Here is a 16,662-nt window from a genome sequence, read left to right as displayed (position 1 = left end):
CACCTCCTTCAGAGCATACCGGTACTTTGCCTGATTGCAAATGAAGGTTGAGGGGGTATTAACTGGCTTGCCAAATGTAATAAAATCTAGCCAACTCATGGTTGATGCTACATTTTAATTGAGAACTTCCTGGTTCACAGCCCACATTTTTAGCCACTACATCAACTACCTTCTCATCTGTGTATAGCCAATATTACACTAGTAACACTTCACAAAAAGAAAAGTATTGCTGCATACATTTCCAGATGCAGTTCTTATGTCCCTGGAAGGCAGGTGGAAAGCCTACTTTTCCTTATTGAGCACAACAACCCACAATAAACTCCTACTGCATATATTTAATGCATAATGGTTTTCACAGTACATAACCCTTTGAGATGTAATTCCTTGTGACACTTCAACTCTCTCTCCTAAATTATTTATAAATTGAACTTTATGAAGCAGAGATTGGTGCACTTAAAATGGCCAAAATGTCTGCACTAGACACATCTTCCTTTCAGTTACCCCAGTCAATCTGCAAGCCCTCCTGTACTCCTTGTTCTTTCAACCATTGCCCGTACCATAGAGATAATCAGCAGGAAGGGAATATTGGTGCCTAGACTCTGGGCTCATCCACACTGTTGTTTAACATGGATAGTTAAGTTTCCTTTACGTTTCCTATAAGTTTCTCATATGGCTGCAGCTGGTGTACCAGATGAAACTGGCAAAATGGACTCCTAGCCACAGAGGTCACTTGAATGTATCTATGAGTACCTCCAAGATATACACCTGCTCCTTTGGGGGGGATGCAACCCCATCCACAACAGGCAGCTGGCCTATCTTCTGGACATAGGCACTACCTCCCCATATGTCTTCTCAGGGCCCTCATCCAGTCAACCACTGCATTAAGACACTGGTCCAGGGCTTGCACAGGCTCTCCTGAGTCAGATGTTATGGACAAATAGAGCTGCATGTCATCAGCATCCCTATGGCACTGTGCTCCAAAGTTGTTAATGACCACTCCTAACAGCTTCAAATAAATGTTAAGCAGTCCTGGGGACAACACAGTGCCTTGTGGAATACCATGGCACAGGTGTCAGGGAGCTGAAGAGCACTCTCCAAATGGTACTGTCTGCACTTGACTGTGCAGGTAGGAATAGAACCACTGTAGAACAGTGCCTCCGATACGCATCCCACAATCAGAGGATACCATTGTCAATGGTATCGAAAGCTACTGAGAAGGTTGTACTTCCTGCCCCCCTCCTAATACAGATCATCCATTGCGGTGATCAAGGCCTACGCAGTCCCAAAACCAGATCTAAACTCAGATTGAAGTTGATCTAGATAACTAGTGTCATCCGGCAACACTTGTGGTTGCTCTGCCACCGCCTTCCCCTCAAAAAGGTTTTTGGCAACTGGCTAGTAGTCATCACACATCACTGGCTCCAGGATAACTTTTAAAGCAGTGGCTGCAACACTGCCTCTTTAAGCATGGTTGGCCCCACCACATCGTGCAATGATGCATTTGTAATACCCTGGACCTGACTTTCCACACCATGGCTTTAATCAGCCAGGAAGGGCAGAGGTCCTTGCAGATCTTCACTAGATCTTCAAATGAATGTTGCACAGCCGAAGTGCTTTGATGGCACTATAGCTATGACAGTGCATATCCTCTCTATTACCCTAAGTTCTCAGGCAGCTTCCCAAATTCATTATGGTTGCATGTTGTGTTTCCCAGAACCTCTTGAGGTCACTGTCCTCACTCAGTACTGCAGCACTTGCTGTGCCATGCTCTGAATTTTAAGTGTCATCCCATACTCGCTGTGTGCAAGACTGAGTGTTTGTTCTAAAGAGTCATGTTCACACAGCGCCCAATTTCCAGTTCCATTGGGTGGGTGGGTCTGCGCAGGCCTCTTAAAAGTTCTATTTCTCTGGAAGGGTACAGCTGCTTGCAATTCTCATTCATTTCATGTTGTTCAGGGTGCTTGAAACACCAGGTAGAACAAATAATATGTAGCAAATCCAATCTGACAAATATTGCATATCCACAGAGTGTAAGATTTCTAGTGCTGGGTGCAGCAGGCATAGCAAGAACAAAGATAGCATTTTATCTGTTGATAAAGAAATACATTCTCACCCATCCTATGTAGCACATCTATGCTGGCATTGCAAGCTACTAGTGTAGAAAAGGCAGGTGTTTCCCACTGATTGCAAGCATATACAGTTCTTTCAGAAGCCTGAATAAAAATGGTGATCCCACTTAACTAGCTCTTAATTAGCCATTTACAGATTCAATAGCCAGGTTATATGTGATACTATGTTTTTCATTCCTCTGAGGGTCAACGTGCTCCTTTTATGTGTAGTATTATCTTCTATCAGATTTCCATTGAGAAGAGTAACACCTCAAATGTTAAAAACCTTACTCAAGGCTTATTGTCATTCAGATTCAAATACACCACCATTATCTTCCCTGCTCAGGGTCAACGCTCCCTTGAGCAATTACTCCTATTTCATTTTTACACATTGCACTATTGTAAGCCACTGAATAAGTTTATCTCCAGCAGCTCCTCTTTGTTACATGCTGAACTAGTTAAGAGCAATGCCCTGAAGAGGAGGAAGTGGCAATGGAAAGCAGAGGACTATAACAAGTATAAAATAGTTTTAGGCAGGGCCATCTCTTTCCAAGTTTTGTTGGTTGCTAAAATAACAGAGATGTTTGTTCGGTATGTTAATCACAAAGAGAATATGGGCTCATGTCCCATTTGCAGGCATTGAAGTTTCTGCATATTACTGAACCTGACGTAGGCAGGATGGCAAAAGTTAAGTAACACTAAGCTTCTATCCCAATTTATGAAAACAGTTGTTAAAAGTTAAGAGTTTCAGTTGGTTCCTTACGTGGCTGACTAAAATCAATGTTAGCATATGCAAACCATCTGCATAGTGAAGATACTTGATCTATCAATGTGATGACCGTTCCAGTCGAGTCAGTAAACTATAATAGTACATATCCCCAGCCCCTAACGGGAGTGCTTCTATTTAGGGTTCCTGAGAGCCAGAGGCAGGAGTCTTGTAACACTGTTTGGGACTCTCAGGACTAGCCACCCTCTTCCTCCAACAAGGCTTTGCTGCTGCCTTTTGTAGGTGTGCAGTTCACTTAGGATACTTACTCAGAAGATCCAGGGGGCAGACTGAAGCATTTTCCATCTAGGTGAATTCCATCTAGGTGAATGACGAAGAGCTGCAGCAGCAGACTGGCTGAGGACTCTGTTTCAAGGAGCATGTTGGAGCCTTCTCTACCAACAACCCCACTTCTGAGTGAGAATCCTTCCCTGGAAATATCATCTGGATTTTAGCTCTTATATTACTCCTGGCCAACAACTCAAAGTAGGAGGAATGGCTTAAAGCTTGAGCGTAGAAGAGAATTACTCTGAAAACCAGAGTGGATGCTAATCACTTTTAGGACTATTCTTGAAATGTATTTGTTGGTTTTATAACAGTGAACTGTTGTGGCTTCTCCTAAAGAATCCTAGGAACGTCATTTATTACAGGAATCTCCCCATTTATGCAAGGGTTGTGTTCTAAGTTTCTAAAAAAAACTAAGTTATAAAATTAAGCTTATACTTTTTCTGTTACATACTAAAAAGGCCATGTTTTTAAGGGCCAATTCATATTTTTGTAGCAGATAGACAGATTTGCATGTGTACAGGAGATACACAATTGGCCAGTGGAGCTGGTCAGCATGTGTATTCATACTGCACATCCACCGGGATGTGCTTCCGGCTCCAGATTTTATTGTGCTTGCAGCAGTAAACACAGAAAAGCATGAAGTAGACACATGTCATGGCAATGAGCTGTAACTGGCTACAGTTTGCATCCATTGTATGTTGTCAAATACACACCATCATTTAAAAGCACTGATTTTATACAGCAAACATTGTCATGTAATATCCAAAGCAGGCACTCTATCCATTATTTTGCTCCTAGCATTCCATGTTCCTAACTGGAATCTGGCTTGGTAAAATAGTTATCAAATGTGCAGGAAAGAAAATGAAGTGTTGGACTTTGTATCCTGTGCACTGTTGCCTAACTAGCATTTTAATAATTATCTTGAGCATCTGGTGCCATTTAACCCTGCCCCCCTCCGTGCTCCTTTGAATCTTGGCATTCTTTCCAGTTCTAGGCTGTCTCTATGAGTAAGAGCCAAAGTGCAGAAGGCAATTCCCATCCATGTCATTTTGCAAATAAGAAGTCCTAGAGCCATTAAGTAATAGTCCATTTTACTCACAGTAAATTATAATTTCACCATCCCTCAAAGAGTACACCACTTCCAGTGAGGCTGTGAGGCAGATGCAATCCTAATGTGCAGCACATTCACTCCATCAGTATCTCTTTTCAAGTATGAGTACTTGTACCACAACCAGAAATAGTCACCCATAAAAGGTGAGTAGGAGTCAGCTGGAAACGCATGAAGGTGCTAGATGAATGAGAGACCCAAAGACAGGCCATTGGCTCTTAAAGAACTAGGATAGGATAGACACCATGCTAAACTAACACCAGCACTTAGACCTGAAAGTTAGCAAGAACTATCTCTGTAGTGTCCCTACTTCGCAGGGGCTCAGCAATGGAATTTAGTTTTCAAAGCAGAAACTCACCAGACAGATCTATTCTTTGCTCTATAAAGGACAGCTACCTACTACTTTGTACTGTTAGCTTTCAAACCACTCACAGTCTGCACCGTGACACGTCATCTACAAAACTCTCAGACCCCACTGATGATATTCTACTCACAGATGCCTGAACATACGTTTGCTGTGTCTTAGTAGGCAACTAAATTGCTTTCATCTCAAAGGAGAACCTTTCATTTCATTCGTCTCAGCAGTTAAAATAAATTCAACTTGAACAGTTCGGTGTGCAAAGGAATTAGGATGGCAATCACCTGAACACATTTTAAGGGGAATTTATTAACGTTTAGTGCAAGTTTACAATACTTGAGGTGGGATGTTGCTTTAAAAAGGCATGTGAAGTCTTCTTAGAGGGGGGGGCATGCTTAGTAGTTGTGTTGTAGTAGTATCACCAATATGCCCAAGAGCTGTTATCAGGCTTTTAATTTGTGAGGCATCATAAAGCCAAAGGCAGTGGCTCCTTTGTAGTAGGTGCTTTGAAGTCTTTGGCAACAGGGAGGCCTCTTAGTCTTAATTTGGAAAAGTCTTCAGAGGTTGAGCATCCTCTGAGTTGGAGGGGGAGGGATCCTGTTATCAGCTAAGAATAGATCAAGCTACATTTGCTCACATGGAGGAGCAGAGAGTAAGCTGACCCCAACACACAGGAATGTATAGGGGAAATTGCCATCTTCTATGACAACTAGCAAATAAGCATGTACAATTATACCTCAGGTTGCAAACGCTGCGAGTTGCGCGTTTTTAGGTTGTGGACTGTGCCGAACCCAGAAGTACCAGAACGGGTTACTTCTGGGTTTTGGCGCTTGTGCATGCGCAGAAACACAAAATGACATCACGCGCATGCGCAGAAGCGCCGAATTGCATCACACGCGTGCACAGACGTGGCGCTGTGGGTTGCGAACGCTGCGGGTTGTGAACATGTCTCCTGCACAGATCACGTTCGCAACCCAAGGTATGACTGTATGCTGCTTCAAGGCAAGACTTTCTTGCTCCCCCCAGTCTCTACCTAGCATGTGTGTGTACACATACATCCAACAAGATCTGTACAAATTATTTATTGACCCATAGCAGTTGTGCAACGCTAAAAAAAAGTATCCCTAAACAGCTTATGACACCAAATAGAAGCAATCGGCCACAACCCTGACATATGGGCTACATTCCCTGAAAACCTTGTAGCATCGTTTTCCCTCTGTCCCGCACCTCCTCTTTCTTGGGTGATCATCTATGTAACACTAACAAAACAAAATCACCCACAACCAGCCAACTTGTTACAGCTGGGTTCCCAAGGCATCACAATTATCACCAAAAGTTAAATGGAACAGACATTTAAACATAGTGCTTTTTCCAAAGAAAAGAAAAGAAGGGGGGGGGGGGGAGAAAAGAAAGAAAAAGAATTCCCCCAAGTCCCGCAAAGGCCTCCTGGCCAATTTCATATATGTTAGTGTTTTCTGTGGTTTGTTCCTGTTCAGATCTTCCAAACAAGGACACACACTCTCTTCATCTTTTTGGGGTGGGTGCCACAATTCAGCACGGCAGCCCACTTAGTTGCCTTCCACCGATGGGCAAATTTGAAGAGATCCCTTCCAAGAAAGAGGAGAGCAGTAAAACAACATACACGTAGAAAACACTCAATCCTTAAAACAGGAGTGTACACACCAGTTGAAGTAGTCAGCTGATGATGGAGAAGTGCGGCCTCGATGTAACATGGGCTGCTTGTGCTCCTGAAAGAAGAAACTGGTGCTGAAGTTGCATCATTGTCCAGAGGGATCAGTTCTTAAAAATGGGGCGAGAGGCTGACAGCGATGTGCAGATCAAGTTCTCCAGGCACAGTCACAACAAATAGCTTGAAAACGGTGCCACTCTGCTCCATGTAGCCTTGTTCCAATATTTCTGCAGGATTCAGACAGTCAAGCCTGGAGCAGTCGTAACAAAAGCAGCCTCAAGAGCAAGCAGGGAGAAGCAATTCCCTGTCAACAGTCAGCAAGTCCTACAGCCCTTTTAAATATGGAGAAACAGATTCAAACACACAGCACCCCAGCAACATGGCAAAGGTTCAGTCTTAATTCTTTTCCCGGAAGAGATCGGCAGGGCAGGGCAGATATACAGAGTACCACAATCACTTCAGCTCCCCGAGGAAGTTCAGGAGTGCTTTGTGGAACTCCTGAGGCTTATCAAGGTAACAGGCATGGCCAGCTCCAAGGAGCATGACAACTCTGGATTTGGGAATCTGTTGAAGGCTCTGAAGAGACTGAGTGCCCAAGCCAGTATCACGCTCTCCATAGATAATCAACGTTGGAATCTAGAGAGATCAAAACATTAACACGTCAGTAATGTTCCAATGGGCCTGGTGGAAGTGAGCATGGGAAGTACAATCCCTGGAGCACTGTGGATGAAGAAATGCCATACTTTTGTGTATGGGCACTTGTGGGCACTTCTTTGAAAGCTCTGCTGGAAATGTTTTTGTAACATTTCTGGGCTTCCTTTCCAGCCAAAGCAAGTGCTCAAGGTGACATACAAAAGCACACATAAATCAGAACATTAAAGAGCAACAGATTGAAAACTACTATAAGGCTATGCACCCTTATAATATCCATTTTAGCTGAAAGTGAAAAGGTTATAGGGGCCGATCATCATCTTGGTAGGAGTTAATTGAGATAGGACAGCCAGTGTTTGATGCACTACTGTCCCATATGGTCAGCTACATACCATGCTGTACACATCATCTGGACTAACACAATGGCCAAGCAACCGGCCCCAGGGCTTATTTCCACCAGCTTCTTTCTTTTGTGGTTATGAAGCCAGGGTGATTGCTATGCCTAGCAACACTCATCATCACTTCACTTTTGCAAAGCTCCACATCTGCTTCCTAATTATGCATTTCAATGTACACCAAATAAATCTGATTCAACAAGTGTGCCTGTTGCCAAGATGCACAGAAGAAAGTCTACCTAGAGACCTTCAGGCAGAAGAGGATGTTGGGAACTAAGTATCTCCCAAAGGAATACATTATTACAAACTTACATGACTGCATGCTCATGTGAGGAGCGACTTGTTTTGTAAAAGGCTTTATTTGTAACTGACTAAAGGGACTAAATGTACAAAACGTGTTGGCACAGAAGAAAGATGTACAGGAGTAGCAAATGAGGTGCCCTCCAGATGCTGTGGACGACATCTCCCATAAGCCCCAGTCAGCACGGCCAGTGGTCAGTAATGTTGTCTGCAACACCTGACGGAAACCACAGTGGCTGCCTCTTGCTGTCAGGAGTAGGTAGGCCAGTGCAACTGAGAGAAGAATCCTGTTCTCATTGTAATCTGGGTGGAGTCCTATGCACCTTCTGCTCTGCAGAAGCGCTGCACCCAGAATCAGGCGGGTGAAACAAGAGAGCATACATTTCCATACCTAGAGAAACTGTTTCCATATACAGTGGTACCTTGGGTTACATACACTTCAGGTTACATACACTTCAGGTTACAGACTCTGCTAACCCAGTAATATTACCTCGGGTTAAGAACTTTGCTTCAGGATGAGAATAGAAATTGTGCTCCGGCGGCGCGGCAGCAGCGGGATGCCCCATTAGCTAAAGTGGTGCTTCAGGTTAAGAATAGTTTCAGGTTAAGAACGGACCTCTGGAACGAATTAAGTTCTTAACCCGAGGTACCACTGTACAGAAGAGTTAATACTGAGGCAGCAAAAGGCAGAGACAGAATGGAATGGTGGGAAAGATGACTAACCAGGAACAGAGACAAGAGGCTGTATTAAACTAACTTTTACTCAGAGTAGAACCTTTAAAAATAATAAACAATGTCAGTCATAAGCATTGATTTCAATGGATCTACTCTGAGTAAAGATGGTTAACTAAAACCCAAGGAGGCAGAAAAGCCTGGAAGCTGTTCAAAGTTACTGAACTCTGTTATTTTCCCGACATTTCTTATCCTTAATCCAGTATGTATTCCATCCCGCCCCACCCCCCGCAAAAAAAGTCAAGCAGGCCTAAAGCTTCCTTCTAAACAGTGAAGGTCAGCTTCCCTGGGATGCCAGGTGTTATGCCAAATTCTGTACCTGCTGTGTGTACACATTATTGGTTTTACACAGGTTCCCTTCAAAGCATGAGAGATGCACTTGTGAACGAAGACTAGGCTGACATTCACTTTTTCTGCTCCACCACTAGAATCGTGTGCTAAGACTTGCCCCCATGATATCTTTATCAAATGAGCTCCAGGCCACAACGTTAGAAGGGACACCATGACACAGCTCCCTCTCTCTTACCTTGACCTGCTGATACTGCTGAGTAGTGAAGTCCTTGGTGCCCACAGGTGCAATGGGCACAAAGCCCTTCAGCTGCTCCCCACTAGCCAGAAGGAACGGAATAGAATAGCGACCACTCATGGAAGAGCTTATCAAAACAGGCTGCTGGAGTCCCAACTCCTTGAAGACTTGCTGCAGGAAAGCAACACGGCCTTGTGCTGTCTCAACAGTGCTGGAGCTTGGGGACTCCCCATAGCCTGTTGAGAAACAGAAGGAACTGGGGTAATTAGACAGCCAGGACACACAGAGGCAACAATCAACATGCACTGGTGGCAAAACATGAGACTGATTCCAGCTACTAACTTTACCAACCGATCCCCATTGCCCAAAGTGAAGAAAACTATGCCTTGCACAAGCTCAGGCCACTGTCATTTTGTTAAGCACACAGATCTAGGTTCTTTCCTCAATAGCATGGTTTTCCTCTGTCCAATCCTGTGGACAACCAGGGTCTTAGGAAGGTTGCAGAGACAGAGTTAATTGATCTTTGCCAGTGGTGGTTTCTTTAGTTACTTAGTGGTTAAGAGGGTGAGCCATGAGCCAAGCGCCTCCCATTTCAAATCAACCAAGTTATCTATAAGGTGGTCTCCTGCAAGTCACAGCCTCTCAGTATTATGGGAGCAATATTACTGAATTACCTTACAGTGCTATTGTAGGAATTACCAACATATTTGATTCCTTCTCTCAAAAATGTAGTGATTATGAATGCTAAGCATCATTGTCATTTAAAGAACCTGCACTAGCATTAAGTGTGTGGGGTGGGGGTAGAAATCACCCCACTAGGACTGAGGTTTGCTGCAAAATGCAGAGCTGAGTTTAGCTCCTATGAAACGAAGACTCAAGGAAGCTGAACATTCAAGGAGAGATAACTACATGGCTTTGCTGCTAAACCAACTAATTTTCAACCTGAACTTACTAGCAATTGCTTCTGGCTTCTTTTGGAAAAGATGCAGCGATCTGTCTAAAATTTACACCACTAAGCAAAAAGCACCTTCAACTCATAGGTCACTGCTTACTGCTAATTAGCAGCCACCTTGTGCTCTAATGCAAGCCAAACTTATCTAAGCTAGTTCTGTCACATCTCCAAGGCAATGAGTAACTATGACAAAGAATCCCAGAGCAGGGACCAAGCATTGCCCTCTAGTGAACAGTGTGGCCTGAAAGAATATATCCAAGAAAGACGGGCAGTGCAGTTTCCCCTTGTCTCACTCGTCACAGACTTCACAGCACCCTGAAATGATGGGAGCTGTAGTCCAACAGCATCTAGGGTCCTAAGATCAAAGAACACTGAAAGCATCATTGGAATCTGGTGGCCTCATGGAAGATCTTCTAGGTGGCCATTTGCCAGTCAGCAGTATTCTGGAGGTCCGTTCTTAACCTGAGGTATGCTTTTGCTAATAAGGCCTCCCGTTGGCGGTGCACAATTTCCATTCTCATCCTGGGGCAAAGTTTGCAACCCGAGGTACTACTTCCAGGTTAGCGGAGTTTGTAATCCGAAGCGTTTGTAACCCGAGGTACCACTATACTACCTCTCCCCTAACACCCATACACGCCAAACCTTTACCCCTGCCCCAGTTATGTGGGAGTAGTTCAGTGAACACAGTAAGTGGTGCTTTTTCTTATACCTTTGCTCACTGTCAACTAAAGTGCCAGTGATGAAGTTAGATACACACATTTTTATGTTATTTCTCCCTGATGAACTGCAAGAGCACATAAAGCTCCAACATGGGTAAGTCTGCAGCTTATTCTCACCAGGCAAATCAATGGCTATTGCACGATATCCATTCTCAGAGAGTAAAGCTAGTGTCCCCAATTCTTCCCATTTTTTGGAATTGAAGGACTGACCATGCAGGAAGATCACTGCCAACCTGGGAAAGGAAACAGAGTGTATAGTCTATTTGCGAATGAAGAAACAAACAACAAACACAGAAGTAATGATAGCCTGGATGGGGGTGGGAAAGCAGTACAGATTTTCTGAAAGGGAGGGTATATACACTCCAGCGCTTGTGAGCTGCACACAGCCTAGAATTTAATGTAAATGAGGAAGAGAGTTCACACAGTAACACAGGACTGCAGCAAAGGATATACACATATTTAAGATACAGTGGCATAGTAAACAGTACTCAGGTTCTTCAACACAGAAAAATGAAAGTAAAATATTTTATAGGTGTGGGTATTGGGAATGAGGATTGCAGATCGTCACCATTGATGTCACCAGCGCTCACCAATAAGAACTCATGTCAAAGAAAGTGAGAAATTATTACATTATATGACTAACAGCAAGGATTTTGTTAGTGAAATATTGGAAAGAGAAAGAATTTCCTCATCTGAGGTAATAGTTTACAAAACTTTGGGAACTGGCAGCTTTCCATAAAATTATCTAGTTGCTTTGGGATCTGACAAGGGTGGCATCTATCTATCTCTTTAGTGCTGAAATATTGTTCTTGCCAGCTGGGAAAATGAGATTCTTTACAACAAATGTGCTAGCTGAGGAAAAAGGTGTTTGGATCTTCTGCAATAACGTAGTAGGACTTGCACAATAAAGCTACCATCTGAAAAGTCCAAAAGGTTAGCACAACAAACAAAGGAGGAAAACTTCAGCACCAGCAAGACTCAGCAGGCTATTGCTATCTTGAACCTTTCTGCACTTTGCTGGAAAGAACAAAAAGATCTGTGAAACAGCTGATCCAGAGGTAAAGTCTAGATCTGGATACTTCACCATCGTAACAGTCATCTTTTGGCACCTCTGAGTGGAAAAGTAACTGAAAAGCCAAAATGTATTTATTCTCCCAAGCGCTGAAGGATCATTTTTATCAACAGAAGTGCAGCTACCAGGATAGTTTTAATTCAAATATGCTTTGGATAACAGCCATCTTGGTTTAGTCAACAAGCACTTGCGTATCTGCAGAGACACAGAATGCACTGCTGGATCAAAGGAAGAACAATTTGTCAAAATTTGTTTTGTCTCTAGTTGTCTGATTATTGCATGAGGACACACTACTAGAATCATAACCTAAGCTGATGCAGTTGCAAACTGTCAGTATGGACAGGCTGCCATGGAACTTGTTTATTATTTAAGGTGACAAGGGCCATTTTATCTCATTACAGTCAGAGTTCGGGGGGGGGGGGGGGCTTACCTTTCAGTGAAGGGTGGCCCATCTTTCTGTACCTGTACAGCTTCTCTAAAGAAAACAGAGGGGTTTTGCAGGACTGTCCCTGTCAAGATGGTGATGTTGCCCGTGCCTTGACCCTTATTCATTTCTTCCTCCATAGCCCGTGGCTTGGGGATGTCTACCGAGGATGTGAATCTCTCATGCTGGATTGCCGGCAGCAACAGGTAGAGGACGAAGGTGACAAGGACTCCTAAGACCAGCAGCCCCAGCCTGTTGCGGATCAAAGTCATAGTCATCTTTTCTGAAAGAGTTTGAGACAGAAAGGAAGGAAGAGAACCACTAGGATCAGAGAATTTGAACACGGGCAAGGAAACAGGTGAACTCTATACAGCAACTCAAATTGCAGGATTACAATGGTGAAAGGGTCAGGAAAAATTAAGGAGGCTGTATCCAGAGTAGCCTCTCTTTGGGCATGTGGCCTTCTCTGTAACAGCATGCATACTCCAAATAAATAAAAAAATGATCCCACTGGGTAGTGGTGCTTTGATCCAGGTTCAGTGTGGGAACCGTATATCCCCAAAACCTCTTCTGATTTTGTACCGCAGAAACCTAGTCCTTTTGCTGAGAGGTTCAGAGAACCCAAGATACCCCATCTTGCTCAACATTAGCTACTTCAAGTTTGTCCCTGCATCAGTGATATTCTCCAAGTCTTTACGATACCTGCTGGAGCTGGGTAGGCTGAGCCCAAAAGTTGCAACTGCCCAAGCAGCTTAAGAACTATTAAGTTCTACTAATGCTTCAGCCTGCTTCTATACATTTTCAGTACATCCTCCAGGAAGAGCTCTGCTGGGTCCCATTTGCTGCAGTGGCCAACTAGATGCCACTGGTAAACCCACAACCTGGGCATGAGCACAATGGCACTCCCTCACTGTTTGCCCTGGCACTCAGAAGGGCTGCCACTCTGATTTTACACCAGGCAAAGAAAAAAGGTGGGCTGGCATGGGCCACACTTTAAATGGGCCCCAACCAAGAGCTCTGCACTTGTGCTCCTCACCTACAGAGGGCAGAGTAAACAACTGCCTGCTTGCTCACACCATGGCAGATGAGCACACAGTAACAATGAAAAGAAGTACAGCAGCAGCTTGAAACAATGAGAAGGTTGGGCCTGTACTAAGAGGCAGGGGACTAATGATAACTTGACTGAGAGCTCTCCAAAAGCTGCAACTGGCACTGACAACCTGCCATTAATAAAAAGAATGTATATTGCACCATGCCTCTTCCCCAGCACAGTGGTCAGGGTCTGTCTAGAAGGCTGGCCTATCGTGTTTTTATCAGCCACACAACTGGCAAAAATTCAGAAATGCGTTTCACTCCCCAGTTTATTGGATTTCTATGCTAGTGAATGCAGAAATTCAGCACCGACTCACACTGTTATTATCGCACAGGAGACCTGTTAGTGAAAAGGTGACAACTGAATCCTCTTTTCTCTCTCCCACCTTTCTCATACCCGTCCAGAGGGAGCCTGCTAGGTGTTCCTCTGTTGCCTCTTCCCAATACCTTTTCCAAATCCCCCCAGGTTTTTTCAAAATTTATTTTGCTGACTCACAACACACATGTTCAACAAGCATAATGCAATATACCTAATGTAACAAATAATGCAAACTTCGCAGCCAAATGGAATAGCTAGTATCTCTAAACGGACTCTCATTCGTTGGCTTGTTTATCACTAGGCTGTTATTCCCATAGGAAACATGTTCCCATAGGAAACAAAGTTATCCTTATGATTCTCCTTATAGTGCCTAAGGCTGTACATCATCCTAAACTCTTAGCATTCCAGTAGACACTGAAAAGGCTCATTTTTTTTAGTAAATGCATTAAATCTCCCTTTCCTTAATTCTAACGATAATAGCTAATTCAACCATAAACTATATCTACACTCTTAGGAGCCTTTTCTCCAGGGAAGGCAGACTGATATTTGTTCTATTTAGTAGTTACAGCTAATATTCCAGCTATCAGTGAGTGAACCGTCATATCAATATTCTCTGGTAAAACAGCATTTTAATCATATCATTACATGCTATTACCAATAGGCAATGAAATAGGCACAGGAATCTAACATTTGGTGGGCCCTCAGTTCCCCAGCCCTGGTCAAGAGGTCCTGTGCAGCTCACTCAACAGTGGACAGGGAGGGGGGGATTCCTGTTCCCATGAGCCCCAACCAGAATGACCAACAGTCAGGGATGACGGAAATTGCAGTAACATTTTGTGAGACAGAACACACCTTGATAAGAGGGAGGCAAAAGAGGGAAGGGACCCCAGATTCCGAAGATGTTTCAAAATGTGCTGCTGATTTTCAGCAACTGGTATTCAGAAGCAGTGCGGCCTCAAACTGTGGAGACACAGCACAGTCACCATAGAAAGTAGCCACTGCTAGACTTCTCCATGAATTTGTCTAATCCTCTTTCAAAGCCATCCAAGTTGGTACCCATCACCACTTCTGTAGTTTAACTATGCACTGCATGAAGAAGTGCTTTCTTTTATCTGTCCTGAATCTTTCAACATCCAGCTTCACTGGATCTCCACAAGTTCTAGTGTTATGAGAAAGGGAGGAAAACTTTTCTCTATCCGTTTTTTCCATGCTATGCATACTTCTATAAAGCCACCTCTTTTTCCTTTGCTATTTTGTAATGTAAAAACCCTAATAAAAATTTTATTAAAATAAATAAATAAAGCCACCTTACTTGCCTTTTCTCTAAACTGAAGAGTCCCAAATGCTGCAACCTTCCTTCACAAGAATAAACAACTTTTACAGAAGCTATCCCAAGATATTGCATACCTCACAAGGCTTGCGGTGATGGTAAATCTTAGCTAGTTTTCATTCCTTTGTATCAGTTACTAACTACTTTTTACTCAAAATAAAGAAGGGACAGAGATAGCCAAAACAAAGCTGCACACTAGTGTGAAATTCACAATCGTAAGAAAGAAGGGCCATAGCTTCCTGGCTCAGATTTCAATTTATCCTTCAAGACTTATCCTTATTCACCATAACCTTTCACCAGCTACCTTGTTGGATTTTATCCAGCAGCTGGGCTGCAGATTTGCTGTCCTTGAAGATGTAGGTTTTTCCCTGGTGCACCACCTTTAACTTTGCAGGGCTCAAGACGTAAGCCCGAGCTCCTGCCTTCAGGAACTGTTGCTTGAGTGCAACGAAATGCTTCTGCCTGGCGTACGTGGCAGGGCTGAGGTCAGGAAAGAAGGATACCTTGTGTCCGTTGAACTTTGTTGTCTGGGAAGCCCACGGTGCGTTCAGTATCCTCTCCCGATGGCGTACATCTGAGAGAGTTATTAGCACTGTACTGCCACTACCCTCGTGGGCATGCTTTGCTGGGAGACGGTATGCACTTTCAATGCAGATGGGAACCTCTTTCCCATTTAAATCCAAGGCAGCTGGCATCAGATTTTCTAGGTATGGAATGAGGTTGACATCTCCAACAGCTGCTGGGACACCAGTGACCCTTAAGTTCCGAGCTCGCACTCTGTTCTCTAGGCTCTCCAGCCTGCGGTCGGCCACCAGGCGCCCTACTGCCAGTTCCCTCATCAGAGTGGAGTGTTTGACAACACAGCTTTGTGTGGACACCACCTTTGTTTCCAGAGCTTCTACCCGACGGTCCGTCTCTTCCAGGTGCTTCTCCAGCCTGGCCAGTCCGGCCGAGAGAGAAGCCAGGGCTTGACCTAAAGCATCCCGCTCAGATATTATCTGCTCCAACAGCTCTTGTATCGAATTTGCCACGGACGAAGAGAGGTGCACCCGACGGATTCTTCCGCCGTCTTTCAGGAGCATAGCGCTACTATCTCTTGGGTGCCTCTGAGCCCCAGCCATTCACCTCAGCAAAGAGGAAACATTAACAACCTCAAGAAGAAGCAGAGACCATTCCTGCCGGGACAAGCACACAGCTTCCCACTGCTCCTGCCTAGTTAAGTGTAGCAAGACACACCCTTGTTTACAAGCCTTTTTTTTTTAACCTCCCACTTGCATACACACCTTCCGCTTTTCCCCTCCTCCAATTCCTTCAGTGACACAAAAAGAAGCATAAACCAGGCACCTCCGATGAGGAAACCCTCACTGGACACTTTGCTGAACACAGAGAGATGCAAAACTGAGTTGTCAGTTGTTATGGCAATCATATTATTATACACATGCCAACATCCACATCCCAGAACCCCCACATGTTCTACTCAGCAAACTAGTCTCCCATGTAGTTGCAGCCACAGGTGGTCATAGATTTAAAAAGGAAGAAGGAAGCAAAACCAGGGAGCCCCAAAATGTCACCTGCTTCATCCCTCTTTTGGAAAGCTCCCTCGGAGATAACAAATAGGTAAACATTTTCAATGGTCTTGGGGGCCTGGTCAAAATCCCAAGAAACTAAATAGAGTATAGCAGAATTCGGGAAGAAGGGAGGGCGTTCTTTGCCATGGAGGAGTGTGCTTTTTGCCGTTTAAGGTGAAGCCGCTGCAGAGTTAAAACGAAAAGGAATAAAAATTCCTGAAGTAAACAAAGAAGGGTTTGCGCGGCGCTGAGCAACAACCGAGC

At 44.1% G+C, this 16,662-nt stretch overlaps 1 protein-coding gene across 1 annotated transcript; it reads right to left on the bottom strand.

Moving 5' to 3' along the window:
- Positions 1–5,694: 5,694 nt before the first annotated feature.
- Positions 5,695–16,098, bottom strand: LOC114591567 (uncharacterized). The gene is made up of 5 exons (XM_028718736.2): positions 15,135–16,098; positions 12,096–12,372; positions 10,711–10,826; positions 8,923–9,158; positions 5,695–6,954 (listed from the first exon to the last, which is right to left on the bottom strand). The coding sequence occupies exons 1-5, from the start codon at positions 15,949–15,951 to the stop codon at positions 6,772–6,774; spliced, it is 1,629 nt and encodes a 542-aa protein (XP_028574569.2). The 5' UTR covers positions 15,952–16,098; the 3' UTR covers positions 5,695–6,771.
- Positions 16,099–16,662: the final 564 nt, after the last annotated feature.

Source organism: Podarcis muralis, chromosome 2, assembly GCF_964188315.1.
Source record: "Podarcis muralis chromosome 2, rPodMur119.hap1.1, whole genome shotgun sequence".
NCBI classification, from domain to species: Eukaryota; Metazoa; Chordata; class Lepidosauria; order Squamata; family Lacertidae; genus Podarcis; species Podarcis muralis.
The sequence above is the reverse complement of the archived record's forward strand: the minus strand, read 5'-3'. Positions and strand labels throughout refer to the sequence as shown.